The sequence below is a fragment of the Opisthocomus hoazin genome, chromosome 18 (assembly GCF_030867145.1).
Source record: "Opisthocomus hoazin isolate bOpiHoa1 chromosome 18, bOpiHoa1.hap1, whole genome shotgun sequence".
NCBI lineage: Eukaryota > Metazoa > Chordata > Aves > Opisthocomiformes > Opisthocomidae > Opisthocomus > Opisthocomus hoazin.
In genome coordinates this window covers 9,941,726-9,966,876 of record NC_134431.1, presented here as the reverse complement: position 1 = coordinate 9,966,876, position 25,151 = coordinate 9,941,726, and the positions used below count along the sequence as shown (strand labels likewise).

The 25,151-nt window shown below is 41.4% G+C and overlaps 1 protein-coding gene across 2 annotated transcripts in view; it reads left to right on the top strand.

Moving 5' to 3' along the window:
- The first annotated feature begins 6,310 nt into the window (after positions 1–6,310).
- Positions 6,311–25,151, top strand: part of PREX1 (phosphatidylinositol-3,4,5-trisphosphate dependent Rac exchange factor 1) — a 175,751-nt gene continuing 156,910 nt past the window's right edge. For both annotated transcript variants that reach the window (XM_075438502.1, XM_075438501.1), the window contains exon 1: positions 6,311–6,680. In XM_075438502.1, coding sequence (XP_075294617.1) covers positions 6,525–6,680 — 156 coding nt within the window. In that variant the 5' untranslated portion in view covers positions 6,311–6,524. The remainder of the gene's footprint in view (positions 6,681–25,151) is intronic.

Here is a 25,151-nt window from a genome sequence, read left to right as displayed (position 1 = left end):
AAGTAGGTGGGTATGATTGAGGAAGAGAAAAAGAGGGGAAATGTGATAAAAGAGGTGAATCAGGCAGTGGAAAGAAAAGAGGTATCAGAGAAGTGAATAATAAATACAACCTCCTCCCAGAGTGTCTTCAAAAATTGGATGTCTTAACTTGATTATAGAATGTATGAAATAAGACATGCTGCTTCTTCAATTGTATGCATTTAAGATTTGACACAAAGCTCATTGCAGTCTGTGACAAGGATATAGGCTGCATCTCCAATTAATTAGTGAATTCAACACCAGGAATATGTTTGAAAAGTTTTTTCCATCTCACCTGACCTTATGATGGAAACAACTGTCCATTATCATTGTGCTGTCCCTCTCCTAAGTGAAACTGTGATATAACATTTTACAAAATGTTGTGTGCAGGTCCCATGATACAGTTTATAGTACCACCCTCTTTCTCCTCAAATCCTGAATCATTTTGTCATGAAGTTGTGTTAACTTTCAGTTTTCTGGGGACACCAAGGAGAAGCACAAGCTTCAGGCACTGTTGTCTCATCACACTCCCAGATGGCCTGAACAACACCATGGTTAAAATCTCAGTTGACTGGAAACTTGTGTGACATCATGGAGGCCCCTTGGAGTGGGCTCTGTAAGTCAGAGCCAGAAACCATGAATTCCTGAATTCCAGTTTTGCACGTATTGATGCCGTGTTCTTGGGCTGCCACTTCAGCTATCTGTATCTCCGTTTCCCCATTTTCAAATGGACATAGTAATACTTACCTCCTTCTGCCACACACCATGAGTCTAATTAAGTGCTTTCAGAGTTTAACTGAATGTGTGTACAATATTATCCTCTAATCAAAAATAGTTCCACCCAACCTTGCCTAGCAATTGTTTCTTTGTTCTCCATGCTCACTCTAAGCCTCTCTATATCTGTTCTAAGTCACTCTGCAGTCAAGCTACCTGAGCATTTTTATTCTAAAATTATTTTTATGCTGATGTTAAAAAAGGAAATGCTAATACTCCAGTGGAAGTTTAGGTTCCTGGAGAATGAGAAACTGAGAAATTATTTCTGCAGAGCTCACTGCAAACTACCTCTATATATCTTGCTTGAAGATAAATCATTTGTAGAAATCAAAGGGACTAATTCTTAGCTAGAATAAATCAGCAGTGGTTTTAGTGAAATCAGTAAGCTGCAATGAATTATATAGGGGTAGGTGAAAGGTGATTCATGTCCACTACACACAGGCCAGAATCTGATTTCAATTACAGTGACGGAAATCTCTATTAACTACATTATTTTGACTGAAATTTCTAGAATTACTCTTCATATCTACAGATACAATGATGGGTTTTAAATTAGCTGCTGACATTCAATAAACAGTTTCTGGAGTCAGGGTTTATCCTCTGCTCAGGAGCAGCCATAAAAGCAAGCAGCATTTTAGAACCTATATGGAAACAGCACACTGAACATCATGGTACCGCTGGACATATCCCTGACACACATACATCTTTAATGTATTGCAGAAATCCATTACTACTGTCTCTAACATGATATAGTAGAACTGTTGTAGGTACAGAGAAGGGCAACAAAGATGGTCAGCCACGTAAAATGGCTTCAGTATGAGAAGTGTCTAACAGATTAAGGCATTTTAACTTGATGTGGAGACCACTGAGGGGAAATATACTAAAGGTCTGCAAAATCTTGAATGGTAAGCAAAGCATAGACAGTGACTAAGCTCTATTTCTCGCAGTACTAACGTTAAGATGCAACCAAGTACATTATCAGGTCTGAAGCAAAAGGAAATTTTTTTTTCATACAGTACATCCTTAGATGTGGGACTAATTGCTAAAGTATCCTGGAAAAGCCAAAATTTTAAACATGTGCAAAAGGCTTTAGGAGCATTCAATAGGAAATAGGCACTTTGGTGACCATTAAAAACAATGGTCCAGACACAGCCTCTAGCTCAGGAAATCCTTAAACTATCTTGAGCCAGGTATGTGGTACACAGGGCTTGAGTGCCAAAATTGTTTTGGGAAACCACATTTCAACTCACCTATTGATTTCCTGTGAGTCCTTGGGCATTTCTATACTGCTCAGTGACACGGGCTGGGGATTAGTAAATGCTGGATCGAGATGGTAAATTTAGGGTGCCCCATGGACTTCAGGTATCAGATCTGGAAACAGTGTAACTGTGATCATGCGAGCAATAGCTCTGCGATGCCTGCCTTTCTGCAGCAATTACTAGCTCATATGCAGCTCCACACAAAGCTCACTCCCAGCTTCAAGCTTCTCTTAAAGCTAGCTTGCCATACATGGACTGTTCAAGACCCATATGCACCAAGAGATCCAGACAAACCACCTCGTACACAAACATACAGAATCCTGTAATTCAGCAGCTCTTTTAACACGACAATAAGAACATGCACACAAAGACCTAGTGGAGATCAATACAGGCAAGTAATGTTCAGATACCTTGTCTCTTCAATGCACACTGTACCCAAAATGCTTTATTTCCACAAGCTTTTCACCACAGAGAGGTTCACTAAACTGTGAAATTGCAGTGTACTAAATTCCACTGAAAAGCTGTATAAACATTTTCATAAATTAAAGCATGTGACGCTAGAGTTTATGTAGCACCACAAAAAATAAATAAATGTGTGGGATTGGCTCATATAAATCATATGTACAATGTGTGCGCAGACAAAAGGTCATGCAGAATGTGTAGTGCACTCGAACATCTGCCTTTGTCATCAAGCCACTTTGAAACTAAGCACGAGTGGCAATTTTTTAATAAGCCAGAAATAGGAATTTGATTAAAAATTTCCTCAAGTTAGCAGAAAGAACACCTGTTAACTTCAGTAAACTTTAAAACTGTATGCTTTTGGGAAGTCTCATGAATGGATGTTCCTTTCAGAGAGGAATAACGGTGGTTAAAGGAGACTGAAAAAACAGGGGGAAGAGACGGGTGGGTAGTTTGTTAGATCTTCCTTGCTGAGGCTAAAGGGTCTATCAGTTTAAACTAACAAATTTTACAATCACTCGATTTCTAAATCTTATTCTACAGCAAATAGGGTCCCAATCACATCCCACACAACTTTCTTGGAGCTTTCCTAGAGCCTTCAGAAGGCTGATAGTGACCGAAGTTATCTCCTACAAGAGTGAATAGAGCCAATATGCAAACACGTAATTGATGATTATTTTCTCTGGGATTGTGATACCAAGACCTTACCTTGTAGACACTTTACCATCTTGGTGCTGCTGTGGTAGACAATGTGCCAGCTCCAAACAACTTACAAGCACATGTAAATAAATTACATCTTCATGAAAGACAGTGAATTTCATGGTAATTGATATGTTAGTCTCCTGATAATTGACTCCCTGACTGTTTTACAAAGTAGCAGTAGGTTTTTTTTGCTTTTGAAGTGCTCACTTGAAAAAAATATTGGCAGTAAAAATTATCTTCAAAACTGAACAGTAGTTGTAAACTACTTCCTTTTTAAAAATATTAAAAAAAAAGAAACAAGCAAAAAGAAAAGAAGCTAGAAGAAACATATATTTAATTGAAGCTTCATTCAGTTAACACACAATATCCCTTTAAAAATAAAAGAGCTTGGTGGCTAATTACAGATTCTTTAAAATTAAAAGCCATGCTAGCTACTAATAAAATATCCATTCTAAAGTAAGGATCATGTGTTTGTCTGAGATAATTTAGACTTTACTAATATGGAGTTTCCTACAGCTAAAATAAAAGCTTTCTAAGCAGAGTCAAAAATCTTCCTTTAATTTTAATATAATTTTTTTAAATATTTCAATCTTTCCAGTCACAAGTAACACCATTTTAAAAAACCTTGCATAGTAATGCTTCTAATGCTGACAATAAAGCTAGAGAAGTATTTTGAAGCAATGTACCTCACACACAATATCAACAAAAAGGCACACACCACAGCAGTCCAGGCACGGCTCAGATAGCATCCTACTGATTCTATGATGGTCTCCTGTCTCAACATTTGCTACGGAAATCAGAATATTGTGAGACTTTTGAGGCAAACGAATGAGACAGAGTTAACAAATTAGCAACTTTAAAAATAACAACTTTCTTATTCAGCCACAGGGTGGGGGCGTAGCCTTGGGGATGCTGATTTTTCCTCACAGAGTGTATTGTTATTTAAACTCTTAGAATCCTTTAGAAGAGAGTCTGGCCACTTGTCCCAAACAGAAGAAAACATTAGATGATTTTTAAAAAGACATCAACTGGAGACACACTGACTAAATAAATTAAAATGCTCTAGTGACTTTCAGAAGAAAACAAAAGGTTAAACATAAACAACTTGAAAGAAACACAGTGAATTCAGAGTCTAACCTGACCTTCTGAAGACTTTGCTTTCCTGTCCTTGTCTCCGGCCTGCACTGTGGTGCTTTTCCACCTCCCATAGTGCTCCTCAGTACAGTTGAGATCTGCATAAAGTCCAGAATTATCCCTTGCTATTTCCTTCCCCTCAGTGCTTTTCCCTCAGACCCCCTACGTTTAGGGAGACAAGAGCTTTCCCGTTTTTCTTCCCATTTTGAGCAATCATGTTTTAGACTGACTCAGAGTGAAGGAAACGTTTCTCGTTGATGAGACTGCAGAAAGTGGTATTACAGCGTATCACGAGTGTCTGTGAAGGTGCACGTTGTGCACCTTGACCAAGGCTACATCATAAGGAGACGTGGTGAAGTAATATATTATTGTTACTTGATAAAGGCAATTTCAACACCTAGGACTGAAAACATCTCAGATATTTTATTTATACTGCAGACCTGCAGCCTTCTGCTGCTGTATCTTGACCGAAGAGCTGTTTTTTCATTTCATGTAATATGATATCCGTGAAGCCTAAGTCAGACTTTAAGATGACAACTGTGTATGTTGGACTGCCATAATTTTCTCCTGAAGAGAAAACTTAACAAGTAGAAGATCAGTCAAGATGGAAAAGTCACTGTTAAGGTAAAAAGCCCAAAGAGGTATTTTGGTTTAGCCTGAGGCAGGTGATTGTTTCTTACATTTTTTGTGTTAGTGTTTAAGGTAATAGATTCAATAAATGTCTCTATCCTTATGCCACTTAAAAATTCATGTTTTTAACATTTTAAAAATTTCCTTTTGAAACTTTTTTTCTTAATTCAAAATTAATAAATATGTATTTGTAGTTTGACAGAAGCCTGGCAGCTTTCTCATGGTGTAATGAAGAGGTTTGGGAGAATCTCCACGGGTATGAACCAAGTTAGCTTTTTGGAAGTCAGTGGGAGCAGCACTGAATTGCAGGACCCGATCTATTTTTGTGCGTAGCTTGCCCCGTGCATCCCCGCCCTTCAGCCTTGCACTTACTTTGCACAAGCAGTTACAACCAACTTAAAAAAACTCGTATTTTTGATTCTTGACAGTGAAACACGTTTGTCGTATATATTCTCTGTTGGTATGGAAGTCTGCGATAGCTTACTTCTGCGTGCTTGTGTACATTCTGGTGCGTGTATCCCTGTAGGTACTTGGGTGTATGGCAGTGTTTGTGCGCCCACCCCTCAGCACTATGTGGGGAGGGGGTGCGGAGATTTGGGTGCGATTCTCTGTGCGTGCAGGCAGCCATAGCGTGTTTATCTGCCTGGGCGGTGTTAATGAGGTGTGGGGTGTGCAGGGCGCGTGTGCGAGCCCGTGCTGTGCGAACGCAGCGTGTGCTGCGTGAGCGGGGTGTGCAGGGCGTGCAAAGTGCGTGGGAGTGGGGGATGTGAGTGGAGGGTGCGTGAGGCAGGTGTGAGTGCGGGGTGTGAGGTGTGCATGCGTGTGGACAGTGAGGGAGTGCGTGGTGTGAGGGACTGCGGGTGTGAGGCGGGGGGGGAGGGGGCGTGACTGTGCGGGGTGGGTGTGCGTGGGGCGAGGAGATGAAGGGGCGCCAGTATGAGGGGTGGGTGTGAGGTGAGGAGATGAGGGGGCGCAAGTGTAACAGGTGTGCACGGGGTGAGCAGATGAGGGGGTGCGAGTGTGATGTGTGTGTGAGGTGAGGAGATGAGGGGGCGCGACTGTGAGGGGTGTGCGTGCGTAGGGTGAGGAGATGAGGGGGCGCGAGTGTCTGTGTGGGGTGTGTGTGAGGAGTCTGGAGAGGGTAAGGCCGTGCTCCGCCGCCCCGCCCCCGGACCCCCGCCCGCGCTCTGGCCCCGCCAGGCCCCCAGGGGCCGGGCTCCACCGTCTTCGCCCTCCCCGCCCCGCCCTCCCCGCCCGCCTCTCGCTCTCCCCCCGCCCTCCCCGCCGCCGGGGCTTCCCTTCTCTCTTCATTCAGCGCTGCTTCGCCGCTGAGCGCTCGCCGCGCCGCTACCTCGACATGTCCCGCAGCCGGGTTCCCCTCAGCCACCGGCCCCTGTAGCGCTTCCACCCGCGGGCGAGGCAGGGCCGAGGGGGCGGCAGGGAGTGCCGTTGCCCAGCCGCGCCGGGCACCGCGCGGCTATGGGGGGCTCCTGAGGCGGCCGAGGAGAGCGGCGGGGAAGCGGAACGCCTCGCTCCGCGGCCGCCACCATGGAGGCGCCGCCACCACCCGGCGCCCCCAGCGCCGCGGAGCCCGCCGGCTGCCCCAAGGACACCGACCGCCAGCTGCGCCTCCGCCTCTGCGTCCTCAACGAGATCCTCAGCACCGAGCGGGACTACGTGGGGACCCTCCACTTCCTGCAGTCGGTGAGCGGCGCCGCGGGGCGCGGGCGGGGAAAGCCCCCTCAGGGCCACCGGCAGGGCTGGGCGGGCGGCGCGGCCCGGCCCGGCGCGGAGCGGCTCCTCCCCGGGCGGGTCGGGGGCTGCGAGTGCGTCCCGACAGCGCTTGGCACAACTTGTGGGAAGTGACCGGGGCCCGGCCTGCTCCGCCGAGGGGGAGTTTCTTCTGCTCGAGAGGCTGAGAGCGGGGGGGATATGTGAGGGACCGGCGTGGGTCCGCCGCGGGCAGAGCGGGACCGCCAGCAACCGCGTTTTCTCCTTCGGTGAGGAAAAATCCTGCGGCCGGAATGGTGGAAGTGCCGGACCTAGCAGCATCCTGGCGGTGCCCTGGCCGCTGGGCCGGGGGAAGGGAGGCCCGCGGGTGTCTCTGCCTCGCTGGAGGGTGACAGGGACGGATCCAGAAGTGAATCTGCTTATCAGAATGCCTCACACCTTCTGTTGTTGTTGTTGTTTAGAAATTACTGTAGCACCCCCTCGGAAACTCTACCCTTACTGCCTGTCTTTTATAAGTAAATGTTGTATATATTTTGCTCTAATGGTAAACATAAATATGTGATTGGGCCGGGTGTGTCTGTGCATGTGGAGACAATTATACCCGCCCTCTGAAATTATCCATGGACTAGTTCAGAAGTAAAACTCCATCTGGATATGTCCTTTTTCTTATGTAGGCTGTAGATGTGGAATTCATCAGCATACCACCACACTCCTGCAAATAACTAGAAGAGCCTGCAGTAAAAGTTACTAGATAACAGATATGCCATAAAAAAGAAGAAGAATAAACTGTTTGATCACACAGAGATCAAGAATCAAAGCAAGGGAAGTCTCTGCATAGATTTCTAAAAGATTGGACAGGGCAAAAATTCTTTCTGATGTTTTGTTAAATAAGTACTAAACCCTGATTTCATCTAAATGGGCTTAGACCCTGGACCCTTTTTGACTTTTCTTTCTGGCGAGGCTTTTGTTTGGTTTTTAGAATCAGGTTGTCTTCAGTGTTTTTCAGATTCAGCCAAGTGGGAAACTGTCTAGCATAAAAGAAAAGTGAATAGGATGTGGTTGCTTTATGAACTAGTCTCTGCTTAAATCCTCCTTTTCTCTCTCAAATAGTTGAACTCAGAGTCTTTAATTTCAGAAAGCTTCTGACCAAAGTGCCAGTTAGCTTCCTTTAGAGCTGGGATTCTGTCTCAGTGTAAGTAGATTCTTAAAAAAGCTGGAAGTTGTGGAAGTGCCCCACCCTACAGACAAAACAAAACAAAACTCTCAGAAAACTCCTCTGTCCTAAGTACTGAATTTGAGATTTTGTCAGCTGCAGGCTGGAACGCAGATTCAAGCTGCATGTATTTTTAGCTTCAGTCCTTACAGCTAAATGCATTCACAGTGTTAACTACTGGGATTTTAATATATTAAAAAACTAAAACAAATAATTTATTTATATTCATTAATTTGGCAATTTTCATGAGAGCAGTAGTGAGTAATGTGCCTTAGGTAATGGCAGGAGAAGATACTGACAGAGTATGCTTGGCTGTGTTCTTGGGATGGCACTGCAGACAGAGCCCTTCACAGTTACTTTGTTACTAGCTACTAGGTGTAGATTGGCTGTAGTATTATCTTGGGTGGTTGATTCTGACAGTGCAGATTTACCCCCCTATGAAGTTTGTGTTTTGGTAATTATGTTTGAATGAGGCACAGAGGGACAGGATTTCTCCTATCTCTAGGCCTTGGTTTAGAACAGCATTCACACACAGGCTTAACTTTGTGTCAGGTGTTCATGTGCTGTCCTAAATAATGTAGTTTCTTCAATCATTGACCTAGTTCTTACGGGCTGAATCTCTATACAACTGCATTCAGATACTTAAATGGTGTTAGCACCAAGGAAATGAGAGTGAGGATCTACTGCAGAATGTGAGGGTAAAAGAGCAGTAGTGGGATGAAATTTTTAGCAATAAAATTTAGTGAGAAACATTTTCTGCATAAATTTGATGGATGCCTATAACTTAATACCTTCTAACAAGATATCACAAAGGAAAGAATTCTGCCCTGCCTCCCACATTGGACAGCTGACATGACATACAAGGGTAATATCATCTATATAGTCACTGGAATTACAGGCAGTTGTAGGGCAAAAGTTTAGCCTTATGATACTCATTAAAGTAATGCTGTAGCATTACTGTATTCTCAAATCCACTTGCGCCTTACAAATAAAGTCCGCTTTACTCCCATTAGTTTGTTTTCTGAGTGCTCTGATGTTGCTGCATAGGAACTGCTGCTGCTGCCCCATGGGTCTCTTTCTTTCCATCTCATGTTCTGTGTGAGCAGCACTTACCCAGTGCAAAAATAAATGTAAACTATTGTACTTTCTGGGGTAATGCACCTAGTTAACACTCAAACGTCGTTGGGTGATGTTAAGGGTTTGGTTTTTTTTACAGTGTGAATTGTACTGAAACTGATTATACTTCCGTATGTTGCAGAAGCAATTTTGGCTGTAGTGGAGAAAAGACTGCAGTTTCTCTGTGCAGGACAGCTGCAGTTCCCAGATCTTATGGAAGCTTGTTCCTGTCAAACATGGGATGAGAGATATGCAGGCTACAGGTTCTTTTGCATAAGAAACTTAAATAGCTTTGGTAAATAAAGGAAGGCTAAATTTCATATCTTTCTGTTGTCAGAATGAGTTTTCCCTAAATAGGATGGGACAGTTGTGCTTTAGGCAAAGGTTAGGTGAGGGAATTTGTGCTCTTTGTTAAATATTTGCCACTGAAGCCTTAGTCCTCATTAAGTATTCTCAATAAACAATGTTTTAAAAAGCAAACAACTAAATTCTATGGGTTTATTCACAGCACTAAATTTGCTTGCTAGCAGCAGCTTCCTGTGTTCCCTGGTAATGTAAAAGAATCTCTTAATTTTTTAGTACTATGGATTTGCAAATGTATCAAAGTAACTTCGATTTATTCAGAGTATTTTGGTCCTTTTTAGAAGACTAATATGTGACCATGTTAAAGGAAAGGTTTCCTTTTTATTTCCTTTTTGTATACTTAAAAACCTTTTCCTGCTAAGCTGCAGGGAAAGTAGGTTCATTGTAAGCATAAGGACTCAATCCTTCTTTGCTTTGCTTAAAAGGCTGTGGTCCTTATTTTGCTTCCATAGGTTAATAAAGTGGGTATCATTAAAGTTATAGAACATGGAGTTCCCTTTCTCTCACAATAAACATTGTGTTAGTCACCATGAAGAATATTTTGCTATGAGTTTTGTACTAATTTAATAAAAATGTGACAGATGTTTACCTATTTAATTTTTTTCTAGAATCTGTTATTTCATACCTAAAGTAATTCTGACAAAAGGAGTTATGTCTGCAAATTTAATTTAGATGTCCCATGCCACTACAGCTAAATCAGGCTATTACATCTGTGAAGTTTAATACGTGCAGATAATTTTTCACTGTGTATGTTGTCTGTAACATTTTTATTCCGTTGAATTTTGGATACAGGAAGGCATTCCTAGTCAGTTTTGCTCCTGTTTAGTTTCTGGTGCTCCTGTTGATAGGTCGCGTTACAGTATTATGTATCAAAACTTAATAGCTTTGGTAAATAGGAGAGAATGAAACCCAGTAGCTTTTCTCTGTGGTTTGTTTCAGATCACGCAAGATGAGATGATCAGTTCCAAGGGATATAGCTTTTTTTTTAAACAGAGTTTGGATTTTATATTAAATGGTAATATAATAGAGATACAATGTGCACATGCATGTCGTTATTTTGATAGTCTTACTTTTCCTAGATTAACCCTCAAAATGAGGAGTTACTGTGCTGAGAGAGAACAAACTCTCTTCTACCAGCTCACAGCTGATGATCTGAAGTTACTGATTTAATTATGAATGTGCACATGCTGTATTGTGTCCTGTCTTACCTGCTATTTTGTTAGGCAGATATGATGTTGCAAAATACAGAATTCACCTTCAAGAAATGCTGTGTAAATCAGAACTATTAATAGATAATACTGCAGTTGTGCAGATATGTTAATAACTTTACTAATAAAGGTTCATTACACAGCCAAACCTTTTGAGCAGCAGGGAGAACTACAGGGAATAGATGAAAATGTACTGCTGCCAACATCATTAGAAAACTCCTGGTCAAAGCAGAAGCAAAGCGGGAAATTGTGTGAAGCTAATGGAACTTCACTAAAAGTTACTGATGGAGTAAGATAAACTTAAAAGAGATAAAGGCAGATAATTCTGTTATAAGTCTCTGGTGAGATCATAAACCATAAGGATTTGCAGTCTCCAGACTTCAAGATTCAATTAATCCTTTGCCTCCCTTTGGTCTCTTTTAACTCTCTGCAATGTATGCAGAAATGTTTACATTTTATATGTGGTCTTGTAAATATTTCTTGTCTATGTGACAAAATTAAACCAGATGATAATTTAGTTTGAGTGACCAGTCAGGTAAATCTCACAACATCTGTCTAGCGGCGTGCAGTCTTGCACATGAATGTGTGGGTGATAGCAGAGTCTACACACTGCAGCACTTAAGCTTAGCTGTTCTCTGGGTATCTGTTCTTGCCTGTGTTGTCAGTCTGTATGGAAAAGTCAGAGAAAATTCATTGAGAAAAGAAAGGTTATGGTTTGTTTGAATGCTGTGTGGTCATTCCACAGAATCCAAGTCAAATCTGTGATACTAATATTTTAGTCATTAAAGACCAGCTTTCAAGTAAGGAGACACAGGAGTCCTGAGCAATTTCAGACATACTCATTGACCATCATTCTAAAAATAGATTGAGTAGTGGGTACACAACAGTTAGATGTCAGTATTTAAAGGTTTGGCTTACCAGTTTGTAGATATAATCATATGAATTACATGGAAAAGTGTAGTAACAATAATTATCCAATACACTAGATAGCAAAGGTGGGTATTTTGTTGCATACACTTTTTTTTTCACCATCCTTTAATTTCACTGAATGCTTAGCTCTAACCTGCACATGCAGCTCCTGCGACTTAGGTAATTGCAAGTATACAAAAAGCCAAATTGTTCTCCCCATTGTATATAAATACGTCTCTTTCATCTTTCCAAAGACAAACCACCAACTTGTAAATTTTAATGTCAGAATGACAGGATGTACTTTTAGCTTGAGCAATTGCTGTGTGTTCTGTGCAGGCATGAAAACAGTCTGAAAGTTGAACTGTCCTTATCAGACAGGTATCAAGTTGGATAAGTAGTCGTATCAGGACTATTTTTAGGTTTTAATATTATGCCATCCTTTATTTTTAAATGAACACTAGAAGTCTTTTTCCAATTGTATAAATATGTTACACTAGGACACGTGCCATGAGATAAATTAACCCACATCCTACAGACTCAAAATATTTATGTTCTGCTCCCTTTTCTTGCTTGCTTTGTAGTTGTAATTGATCTAGTATCTCTGAATTTTGCACCCCACCCATCTTGAAATATGATAAGCATCACAGGCCTTGTGTTTTTTCTTTTTTTTGTATTTCACAATCTTGTTTGCATCCAAGATTAGGGCTCTGGTGCTCAGACAGAGTAGCAAGAAGACCATTTGTCTCTGCTGTGAGGTGTGGTTTCCTGTCCTACCCTGTTCTCTGCCTGTTTCACCCTCAGTAGATACAGATAAACTCCAATTCTGAAAGGTGAACCATATGGTTTGGGTAATGTTGCTCCTGTATTATGAGACAGCTTAAAGAGCAATTGAGGAGAGGAAGGAGATGGAAAAGGAAATTTCTTTTGAAGTGATCTAAATTAGCTTTGCTGTTCTGTTGTTTCGATCAGTTGGCCACATGTAGTCACTTATAGCCAGTTGTTACAATTGCAAATAATCAAGGTTTTCTACTGTTGAGTCTTAACAACATGGGACATTTTTCTTAAAAGCCTGGTTCTTGGTGTATCTAAATTGAGGAATATCACAGCTTTCATTTTAAATGGCACGTTTCTAGCCCTTCTAGTTGTAAAGGAAAGTTTGAAGATACAACATTAGCAAAACATAAATCTTCATGAGTTTTTAGGGGCTTGTGTTATGACTCTTGAATATTTGGGGCTGGCAATTCTGCTAGCAGTTTTCTATTCAGACGAAGTGTCGTGCAAAATTAGCTGCTAAAGGCTGAAATGCAAACAGATTGAAAGGTTCTTTTGCTCTGGATACAAAGAAAGAAAGTGAAGAAAACAGTGGATGTAGAAAGTAAAGCAGAAGTGAAAAACAGAAAAGCAAGACAAAGCAAAGAGAAAGCTCTGAAAATATTTATTCATCTGAGCCTGTTGTCTGCAGGGCCCAGTTTACAAGCCATGGCTCTTAGAGCAAGGATGGAGCATACAGACTTCTCAGGTTCTCTTCTGCTCTGAGATGCGCATCTGAGCTAAATTTTTCACTTGGAAAATTGTGTGACCAGCCCATGCCTTTTACAGGAAGGCTTTACAAATCAAAGGTGTATAGGAGTACATCAGATTTTTCATATGAGCAAAGCTGTTTGGTTCTTTTTGCACTCTCACAGAATCTCCACAGTGAGAAAATATCAATAAATCCCCTATGTAGTTTCACTGGTTTACTGCCACACAGGTGAGAACTAAAGCTCCTTTTTCTTTGCTTCCCTTAGCTCGTTCTAGCTTAGTGTGCATCTGACCCTTGGTATCCTTTATCTCAGGCCTGCTTTGGTCTCTTTACATCCTTCAGAGTGAGGTGTTTGACCTGGCTCTGCATCCTCCCTCCTGTCCATTGCAGTGGTATCATCAATCAGCCCTTTTGCCATTTGTCCCTCCCTCTCACTTCAGGGATGCCAGTTGTTGTCTGAACATGTGTCATGATCTCTGGGGGGGAGGGAGAGGTTGGCTGTCCTGTGCTTTCCCAGCGCCACGCTGGTGCCTCTGCAACAAAACTCACTTGCAATAGCAGTCTGGGAGCTGAGTGAGTGTAAGGGAGGGACAGAGACCCTGGGCTTTGGTAAGAAAGGGCATGTGGATCAAAAAGTGTAACAAGCGTCACAGATAGCAGAAGTTATTTGAGTTACTCCATACATAGCTGAATGCGTGTTTGATTTTACACAATTTTTGGCTGCTTTTTGCAGGAAGCAGACTGATACTCATTATGGGAGCTAGTTTGTCCCTAAATATAGGAAGAGAAAAACTTTGAAGGCTTTGCTAATTTTTCACTTCCCAGGTCATACAGTGTTTATGCCATAGGCAGGAATACCACTTTGCAAAGGTGGAAAATGTGGTTCTACAATTTGACGTCATATCACAGGATCATGAAAAATAGTCTTGAAGAGGATCTTGACAAACCATCCTGTCATGTTCTGATCTGAAAGGAGGGTCATTTCTGATAGTTTAGCCTGGTGTTTAGATGTCGTTATTAGAAAATGTTTTCCAAATGCCTAATGTAATGTCTGATATTTTTTTTGCAGGGAGCATAGAAGTGATCTCTTTGCATCTATCCCTCAAGTATTTCATGAATATTTTCACATTTACTTTCAGACTAGACTAAATTGTCAAATTATTTAACTTTTTTCTCAAAAGCTATATCATTTTACCTCTGGTAATTCCTATGCTATAATCTGGATTCTCTAAACTATATGTTTCTTGAACTCTAGTGCCCAAAACGCAGGCACAAGACACTCCCAAGGCTTTATAGCGGTACTGAGTGAGGGAATGGATTACTTCACATTTTTTTGTTCACTATACAGGAGTATTATCATAGCACAGGAGCCTTAAGAATGGTTTATCTGAGTTTGTACCTCTATTTGAGGACAACTCATTGCTCATACCAGTGACCATGACTAGGTGCATAGAGGATTTAAGGAAGCAGTCTAATATTTAGGCTTCTGGGACGTTCCCTGGAAGGACAGCGCTGAACCCTTCTTATGGGGAAGAGAGTGATGTGTTTTCAAGCCAGCTTTCCTATGTTCAGATCCTGGCAGTCCCAGAGGCATCCCAGTCTGAGAGGCTACCTGAGGCTTGAAAAAGCAGGATCTCCCAAGTGCAGCGTCTGCCTGCAGGCATCCAGATGAGTCTGTGATATATGAAGCTTTTGAGAAATTACTTATTTCTCTTGCCTGCCCATTGTTTCCTTCAGGCACTTGCAAGAAAATATAAGGGTCTTTGTGAATTTTCCTCTTCTTTCCAGCTATAGAACCTCTTTTCTGTTGTTTTTTGTTGCCAGCCTCAAATGAATTCTCAGCCTGCAATGGGTATTTTCTTGGTAAAGGCCTTGCACAGTTGTAGTGTGCTTTAGGATGTAAATGATAATGTATGTTTTGACTTTGGTGATGCTGGAAATCGCTGTGCAATGGCAGTCTGTACTGGTCACCGCCAGAGAGAGTACTGCTGACCCACATATATTTGCTTATCCCCTAGGCCTTCATTATCTATGAAGACTGCCTTGAGTTTTCTTGCATGAAATGGGGATTTAATGACAAAGCTTTCCAGAAACCTTATTTGACCCCTCGCATCTTGTTGGACCAGGCCTTTCCTGTGGCAAAGACTTTCAAATCTCCTGCATTTCATCTCCTTTTTTTGAGATACTATTGAAATGAGGAAATAAAAATTCTGTGGACTCATCTAGTTTGTGAAAATTTCTTTCATTTGCAAAAAGTGGTTGCCATGATTGCTGAAATCTGTTTTGTGGATCAAATCTTTAAAATTGTCCTGGATGGATGTATCTCCCAGTTTCTCTGACCACATGGCAAGGTTTCTTTGCAGTCGTCTTTTAGGCAGGCCCTTTAGTTTTGTGCTTTAGATGACATGAAAGCATGTGTAGTTCACGAATGATGCTGCTTATTACCATTGCCTTTGTATTGTGGTGGGGTACTGAATCCATGTTTACACAGCAGTATTTCCATTAAATGCTCTGACTTGACAGATGATAACTTGAGTGCAATCAAAGGTGATGTTGTTTCAGGATGTAAAAAGTAGGATTGGTCTTGTGGCATAGGGTGGCTGCTATTCCCTCCTCTGTTAGGGTGGCTTCAATCCATTCCTCCCCTGCCCCCCATTTTATCTCTGTCTTAATACTTTGCATTCTGTTTTCAACTTGTGTTGGAGCAACCAGTCCTGTCTCTTTTAAGGATGGACTGGCAGCATCACTATCTTATCATATTTCTTATCTGTTTTGACGCGTTCCCATTTAGCAGTGGGAATGACTGCAGCATTTTCAGCCTTTAATGGCTGAAGGCAAGAAAAAGATTTGAAATACGCAACAATTTCTCAATCAGCTACAGAGGCTTCATTGTGGAGCAATGCAATTCATGCAAAGCCATCTCTCATACAGAGTCTGAATGCTACCTTTTACTGCTTTCCCCTGCTGGATCACAAACTGAGGCTTGGGTTGGGGGTTGCACCAACAATGTGCCTAAAACCCGAGCAAAGTCTTGGATTTAAATATTACTGCAGATGAAGATTCCTGCCTGATTGCCTAGCCAAGCCTGATTCAAGCTTTTACGCTGTCTTCTGCACATGTGATTGAGTGAAACTGGAGCAGACATTCAAAACTACAGTAGATCTGTATTGGGAGAGAACCTCAGGGTGGTTATCTGGACTAAAATGCCTGACTCCTGTATATATATACACTGTCCTTAACCCTTCTGTAGAAGCCACTCATCTGAAGAGGACTTGGCTCCCTTTGAACTGCAGATCTCAAGACCAGAGTAAGAGAAAACAGCTCTGTGGTGAGAAAACAGTTCCTTCACTCTTCCTAATGAGCCCTCCTCCTTAGAAGAATAACTCATTGCTTACACAGCTGATAGCCATATGTCAAGTCATGAGATAGTGAATGCCCAAAGCTGAATGCGAGCTGTGCTAGGCCCCTTGAAACCTAGTGACAGAAAGACAGGTATCGACTATTCTGGGCATCATGATGCTTATGTATGAAAGCCCACCTGCTTTTTTACCTAGTGCTATTAGCACAAGAACTTGTCACAAACTGGCTGGCAATGTGACTTCCTACGGTTCTGGAAATAGCTGCAATTTTATGTCATATATCTTCGAGTTGCAGAGAGGCCAATTGATTTCTACACCTTGATTACTTAAAGATTAGGGTGGTTACTCAAATGATGGGACTGTGGAACAGAGTTAAAGGAAGATTTATGTTTATGTAATGATATTGGGCCAATCTCACTGCTATTGCCATTGCTACAATTATTTTTATGGAAGCATATCAGCCATACAAATAATACCTTGCTGCAACTCATCTGATGTCTCATGACTTACGGAGTAAATTTCGTGACCATTCTCAACCCAACTTTAATTTTGTACTTCTTGTTTTTCTTGTGCCTACAGATTAATTTGTTGGTTCCCAAATCACTTAGCTTGTGTAAAATGAGGGCACTTTTTTTTTTTAACAAGCACTGTCTTTTAGTCATGAAAAATCTCTGTACACTGGTCATCATTTAGTTGGTTCAGTAATACACTTTCAGTTTAAAAAGAAAAAAAATTATATATTCCCTGTGGATTTGTCAGTTGTTTAGTTGCCACTGTCTAAGAGCTAGGGCCAATGTTTTCAGGGCTCCTTCAAGCATATATTAGGAACTTCTTGGCTGTATGTTTTGAGAGTGAAACTTGATGTGATTGGGCTAGGAGTTTGCCTTTCGCAAATCAGGCTGCTGGTTTAACTGTGAACCCATGTCACTACTAGTGATACTAAACCCATGTTCTTTCTGCTAACGTATCTTGCCCTAATGTGTCAGAATGAGCAAATATTGATTGCTGAAAGGTCACACTGCTCACCCCTTCCCTGAGTGGACCACTTGTAAAGAGAGAGGCTAGCACAGTCCTTTGCAACTGGTGACCCTGACTGCTGAGGTTGCCATCAAGGAGTGATGCTTGTCTTTGTGTCTGAGCAATTTATTAAGAAACAGCTTTGAACCTATGAGACTAATTTTACTGGATGGCTGTCAGATGTTAACTACCTCTGTACACAATAGAATGGGCTTAGATTTAAAAAAGCTTAACATCATCATCTATGTCTTCTTACACATTTTTCTTATCTACAGTAAATCACTTCAGTGATAACACTTTTGTCTTGAAACTTTTGCATGCTCATATTCTGGCATCCTAGTGTGCTTTGAGTAGCTTGGAACAACCCACCATGGGATGCACGAGGTAAATACATGTCAGGAAAGAGAGGAAAACAGAAAAGGTTGCATTTGGAGATCATTTCAGAGGCTGAGGAAACTGACAATGAGAGGAGTTCCCTGGTATTCAAGTGTGGTGTGTCACTGGTGGAGGGTCCTGCACTGGGGACAGATTCCTGATAAGAATTTGCATTTTAGTGAGTTCTTATCTCAGCTGGGTGGGCGGGTTTTAGCTGCACAGTGAAGTCTCTAGTCCCATGGGACTTTCTGTCTAATCTAACTGCTTTGAATTCATTACCTTACAGGGAGCTGTTTGCTGTTAAACTCACTAGGTGGCTAAAGAAGCCTCTTACATTTTGTTTGAAGGGGCAATAACAGAAGGTTGTAAAACTTTTGACCTGGTAAAATGTTTTGGACTCTGAAACCTGATTCTTAAACAGAATCTAGGCTGTTGTAGGAACAATGGACAAGCCTAGTGTAGGTATGTATGAGTGGGCTGTGCGCTCTTTAATATGTAGGTCACAGAAAAGAAGGCATGGAGGAAGAAGTTTATCTGTCTTGTTAGATCTGATCAGTGGTTAATGCCCTGTATTGTTAAGCAAGAGACTTGAGGTACAAATGTAGTAAACAAAACAGTGCTAGGCTTTATTTGTTGGTCCTATGGCCAACTGGCACGATATGATCTTGTCTTGTACCACTGAACTCTCTTCATCTCAAAGTAGGATGGCTGCATTCAGACTGCCTGTTGGGAATGGTCCTTGGCCCACCCTAACTCTGGCACTATGCCTGAGAATTGTTTGGGAGAGTGCTCGCAGGCCTGGGCCAAAGGATGTCAGAAAATATTCTGACAGCTTCTTAACAGAATTTCAAGGATCAGGCCCATGTCTTGGCACTGTTAGCTTACTGCTGTAGACATAGCGTGAGGTCCCACCCCAGGCTGTGGCACATCAAGCTAAAACAGGACTCTGGTAGAACAGTGATCAGTGTCAGTGGCAGAACTCACACCCAGACTTAGTGCTAGCTTTTCTGTGTTGGTGATTAATGCAGATGGGTTTATTTCTGATGCCTTGTTGTTATGTGAAAGTTCTAGGTGCCAGGCCAGAAGTGTTGGAAATATGTTTTGCCTTTCTGAGATATTTGTCATTACTGAGTCTGTTGTTATTGTTACTTTAGGTCTTCTATTTTCTTGATCTGTGGAGAAGGAGACAGAAAGGAAATACAATTTGAATGAATGGGGACTACTTTAGGAAAGTGTGAAAGGGAACTAGGTGTTGATTACCTAATTCTAAGTGTCATTACTAACAGTTGTGAGCTGAGATACAGTAGACTGAAAGCCTGTCAGTCCTTCACATGAAGTGCCGCTTGCTCATTTCTGTTTTATTTACTTCCCTTTTTATTGTGGAAAATCAAAGGCTTCAAATAATAATCACTGGACACTTGCATATAATTTTTAGCTCATATCCCTCTGGGTGCTGGTGGTTCTGTCTCTGTTGTGTTACTGACGCTGTGCTCAGAAATCAGCTCAGATGGGAAGCAGCTGTTAGTGAGGAGAGGGTGTTGACAAGGCACAGAATAAGGGAAGAACAGCAGGAGATAAGTTCCAAAGAGAGTCACAGAAGTGTGTTTGCTATGAGCGTTCAGTTGTCAGAGGCACGATACCTCAACAGGAAAAGAGGAGATGGATATTGAGAAGATGCTTTTCCCAGAATTTGGCTCCTTTGTCGGCTCTTAAAACTTTACATGTGAAACTATCCTTGTTGCAAATACATGTGTCCTTCTTTGTATTGGCAAAAGTGTTTTGCTGCCATGTAAGGAGAACATGTTCTGAAAACTTGTCAGTAAATAAATAATGACTTTCAGGCTATGTGGACCAAAGATTATGTTTTTGGGAGGTATAGCTGAAAAGTGAGATTTACGAATTAAGTTATTTATACAAGACAAAAGTGCGACTGGAGTTTTTAATTTAGTCATTAAATGATACAGGGTACACAAAATCCAGTGCATTTAGTGTTGCAGTATCTGTTTTGCTGGGCGTTTTACTGAGTCAGACCTCCAGCTTTACCACCACTGAATCTCTAGAATTCTGCTGCATTATGTCCTCTGGCCTTCACACTGCACCCACATTCTTGGTTTACAATTGCCTTTCCTTGCAGTGGATTACAAAGCTGTTGCACAAGGACAGATAATCTTACTGCACATATTTTTTTCCTCTTCTGTGCATTGCTCCTCTATTTAGCACTTACAAGTTCTAAGTGCAGTTACTCTGGCAAATACAAGTTAGGAAACAAAAGCAAAAATCATTTAGAAACAAAAATGGACCAATAAATCTAAGGTATACTCAAGGCTTTTGAACTAAATACAGTTAGAAAGAGTATTGGTTCTAGATGAATGGAAGAAGTAAAAAAAGGACAGATCAGTACGTCTGTAATTAGAACAGGTCATTGCAAACGTATCACATCATTACATAGTCTTTCACTGTTCACTAACTATGATGGTTCTCTGAAAAAATCAGCTGTGGGCAGTTCCTGTTACTGTAAATTAAAAATTATGCACAGTTTTTATTACTTTGGTTTTCATTGTTGGTTGGGTTTGAGTTTGCCAAATGGGGCAAAGCTTTCTTACTCCTTACTCAGTGAGCAAAACATTCCCTGAAGAAATGTGTTTTCCTCTTTTTTTTTTTTTTTTTGGACTGTTAAGCCTCTTTCTTGAAATATTTAATGTACTCAGCTGCATCTTGATTCTGACAAGGTGAACAGATCAAGCTGATGAAACTTTGCTTTATGGATGGATTTGTTGGTGAAGGGTGCTACACTGAGTAGCAGAGGAAAAGGAAAAAAGAAAGATTACTTAGGATGATATTCTGTTTTGCATTATGTCTGGTAGAGCACCTTTTAAGATCCTGCTATTTCTATGGACTTTATCCTGCAGAGTGCTGAAGCCAGGAGGAGCTGGGAGAGCTCAGTCTTTTCTGGCAGGTGCCTATCACCTTGCAGTATCAGCATTTTCTGTGTGTAGAATATGAATATCATGAACAGCAAGGTACATCTGGGAATTTCACTCTGACCTCTGTTTCCTTACCCATTTAAAAACAGCTTAATATGCATCTTGACATAAAATAAAGCTAGAAAGAACAGCCAGCCTCTTGATTGGTTTTGTCTGTTATACTGTGTATGCAGTATATATGCGTGTGTCATAAGAGATTCTTTTGCACAATAGAGGCCAATGCATCTTTCTTAAGCAGTTGCACAAGAAAAGCCACAATATTTGGAAAGTAAAGTATGAATCAAAATTTTTACAGCACACAACCAGAGGAACTGAAATTTGCAATCAGCAAGCAAGAATTAAATTGCAGTGGCAGCAGTTGCTGTGTCCAGGTGGTGCGTGTTTGGAGGCAAGGCTGCATGACATCAGTTCTCTTTTAATGTGGTTCTGGGTGAGCTGCTGGGGCAGCATGGTATCAAAAAACAGCTTAACCTAGTGGAAAGAAAAATCTCAGGCTATTTTACTTAGTGAAAAAGCAAATTTTGCTTTGAAGTGTGTTGAGAATAAAGATATTAGTCTGTGTTTATGCAGCACTTTTTTGGCTGTATTCTCAAAATAGAAACCCATTATTTAGCAGATGGAGAAACTGAGGCACAGAAAGGCAAAATGACTTGTCCAGAGGTTTCACAGGAAGTAACTAACAGAGCCAACAACTGAAGCTAAGTATCTTGTCTTCATTCCTTGCCTCTTTTTAGGAGAAAAAGCAGTGCAAAAGATGTCACACAAGCTATACATCTTTTTTCTGTGGAAAAAATGCAACAAAATATTTAGTTCAGTCTTCTGGGAACCAGCTGACACATCCTTGGCAGCTAGTGACTGATGAATTGGTGGTCTTAACTTAGTTCCAGGGGGACTGTTGGGCATAATCAGAAGCAGTATTGAAAATCTGTGTGCACAGACTAAGAGTCAATGAGGATGGGAGGCATTAACAATTTTCTGTTCTGAGAGTACCTCTGCTGGGTGCAAGAAACTGCTAGGAGAGTTTTCCTGGTGTAGTCCTGTGTGAACATACAGTGTAGAATGTAAGTCTGGGCTCTTTAGGAATTGCCAGTCAACATCTTCCCATTGCTCTCAGTGAGTAATAAAAATGTAAATAAAGAAGCTATGTTATGTCTCAGAATTACTCAGTGGCAGTTGTCTGAACAGTTGTGCTTATGCTAGAATCTCAGCAAGTGCAAGTGCAAACAGGAATCTGGTTGTTTCACACTTGCCTGGTCTGCTTGTGTATGTGCAGAAGTACTTTTTAAAGCAGTAAGTGCAAGCCTGAGTTCTGCAATCAAGCACATATTGAGCACAAAGAGTGTAAAAGACAAGTGAAGCGAAAATGTCAGTGATTTGAATGTACTGCTGGTGCTGCCCCTGTGTTCACTAGGAAAAGCCAGTCTGTTCCAGCAAAGCAGAACTGTCTAAAGCCAGACTGAATCCAAGGGGAGATTTGGAAAAACTTTAGTTACAAAAGTCAGTATATAGGACATTTCACTTGTGTGGCTTCCCTGCGCTTCTTGATTTTTTTGGTGAGGAGCTGGAACTTCAGAGATGCCACAGAAAGGAAGATTCCTCCTCTGTAATTTTTTAGCTCCAAGGTTCAGACTTAGTTTGAAGGCAAATAAAAGAAGTAGTTGAATCCTGAAATTCACCACACAAACCCATCCTTTGGGACAAGAGGGTTTATTTTTGGTATGTTTTGCACTTCTCTGCACACTTCTGATCTTCCAAGGCTTTAGGTGCCTCTTTTTCATGAGTTTTGAAGATATATCTTAAGTGAACACTCTTGTTAGGTGTTGTTCTTATTCTGCTTATTTTCATATAAAAAGACTCTTGTTCACCAGTTCTGACTCTGTCAGAGGCTGCTTTTGCCTTGTTCAAACTAACACAGTACCAAAAATAAGAACAGTAGCATAACATATCCCTGCGAATCGTGATACTATTGAACCTTCTGAATAAGAGATCAGTGAGATCTTGAGGGAGTGTGGTTAGGGGAGAGGTGGAGTAATGCCCTCATACGAACATTACTCTACTTTTCTCTCACCCCAGCTTATGTGATCTTTCTAGAAAGTCAAGACGTATGCTTGAGACACCTGATATGATGGAGTCTGCAGCACAAGATGGTTGGTGTTAGACTGTTTTTCCCCACTTCACTGAGTTCAGCATCGCTGCACCAGTACAACTTCATGTGGTGTCTTGTTTCCCACATCACACATCCTTGGTTGACCCCACATATATTTGTATTCTGCTTCACTCCATCAGTTTGAGGTAGGATAGAGGTACCTTTGTCCAAGGGGAAGAGGAGGAGAGAACATCATGTTTTCAGCTTCCATATACCTACTGCTGGAGAAGGGAAATGACACTGTTGCATGGTTCAAAGCAGATGGACGTGCGAAGGTCCACTGGGACTGGTTAGTGCATAGCAGAACACAACATGAAAATTGTGGAGACTTTGGGATTATAATTTCGGTATTTCCTGGCCATTGCAAACAATTGGAAATGCCAGTGTATGTGCTATGCCATTATCCTGGAATCCCTATTTCACATCATTATCTTCAAATAGACCAAACCAGAAGATATTCCTACCAATTTCACTCCGATTCACTGCTTAGGGCTTTGATTTATGTTTGTAAGCATGCTTAAGTGGGGTAACCATGACAGTTGTCACTGTGCCTCTTTGCCCTGCCACATTCGTAGAAGTCCCATGATAAGAGTGAATATCTGGGATTTGTATCCTCAGCTACTATACTTTACAGCTTAATGTATAAATGCAGACGAAAGGCTGCAGTTGTTTGTTTAAATGCTTAAATGTTGAGTTGTAGAGGGCACTGCTTAAGGAACAGATGCACATTCTGTGCAGCCGTGTCTGAGACAGAGATGTAACCTTCAGGAGAGTGAGGAACAGACAGTAGAGGACAGGAATTGCTTCAGCCATCTCATTTAAATCAGTTTGCAAATGAGAGTCTCACTCCTTAGCCCAAGTGCATGCTAATTAGCAGTTTATAGTTATCTGTAGGATGGCAACTGGAGTGGCTGAGAATTAGGCTTTTGCCTGTTTTGCAACCTATACTTTAGACACAGTAAACACTAGAGAAGTGGTGGGGAAGATACCTGGGGGCTTTCAAACACCGTGTTTGCCAGAGCTCCTTTGTTGGAGGTCTTGTGTTGGTGCTGGATACTTGGACTGGCTGACAGTACACTGTGGATATTGGTTTTATTTGGAGTGTATGAGGGCAGTAGCTGTGAGGGTAGAAGAGCTCAGGCATGGGCTTGCTGTATGATTGCTTGCATCTAGACTGAGCTCTGATGGCTCTTTCAACCCCTTGCTGGTCACCTAAATCACCTGCAATGAACTTCCACGATAAGACTAGAGCTTGCTTTTTGGAATCAAGAAATGTTAAATACAGATGCCGTTTGAGTGACAACTTCAAAGGAGGAAGAGAAACGAGCTGTCTTAGTTTGCTTCTGTTTTCTAGGCTTATGTTACTTTCTTGTATTTGCTGTGTAAGCAAGTTTCAGCTGAGCTGGTGGAATTGGTGAGAAGGGTTGAGACTTTCAGATGAAATAAAAACAATTTTCCTGGGGTTGTGGGGTTTTTTTTGTACATGCGGAGTAATTTGGGCTTGAGTGTAATTTTTTCTGACTAATGATACACCAGCTGTGGCACTAGTGACAGAAATCTCACGATCTTTTCATGGCAAAGCTTATTATTTAGAGGTGTATTACCTGTCTATTCTAATGTGCATTTAAGCGGAATTTAGCTAAATAAATAATTTGTTGTCACTTTCATTATGTAAATATTTTCTTAAAGAGAAAAAAGTCTTTCTTCCAAGCACTCTAAACACCAGGCAGTGACATGAACTAGTTAATGTCCCTGTATGTTGTGTGTCTCAGTAGCATGATATTCAGTTGTCAAAATTCCCTGTTTCTCTGGGCAACTCTGCTGCCTTTAGAAGCTTTTGGATAGGATGCACAATGGCATCCACCAGGCGCGTCCCACCAGTTACAGACACCCAGCATTATTTCCCGCACTTACCTCTTCATATGAGGCTCTGCGATGCTGTCAGATTTCTGGAATGCCTCTCCAAAGGGGTGATCTGCTTTGGAGTAATTGGAAGAAAAAGGTTTGATGCTCCATGATATGTAGATCTCCTTAACAGCGCTCTTCTGAAAATGGAGTTTCTGTTTGTGCCCGTCCTTTTATCACACTTTGTCCTTGTTGGAGAGTTATCCTGTTTGTAGGAGTGAGGGAGAAGGAAGAGAAAAAGATGTTTATCAATTTTGGATTAGTTTCAAATGTGAAGTTCTGACGTGGAATGAAATCCTATAGCAAGTTCTCTCTCCCCATTTTCTT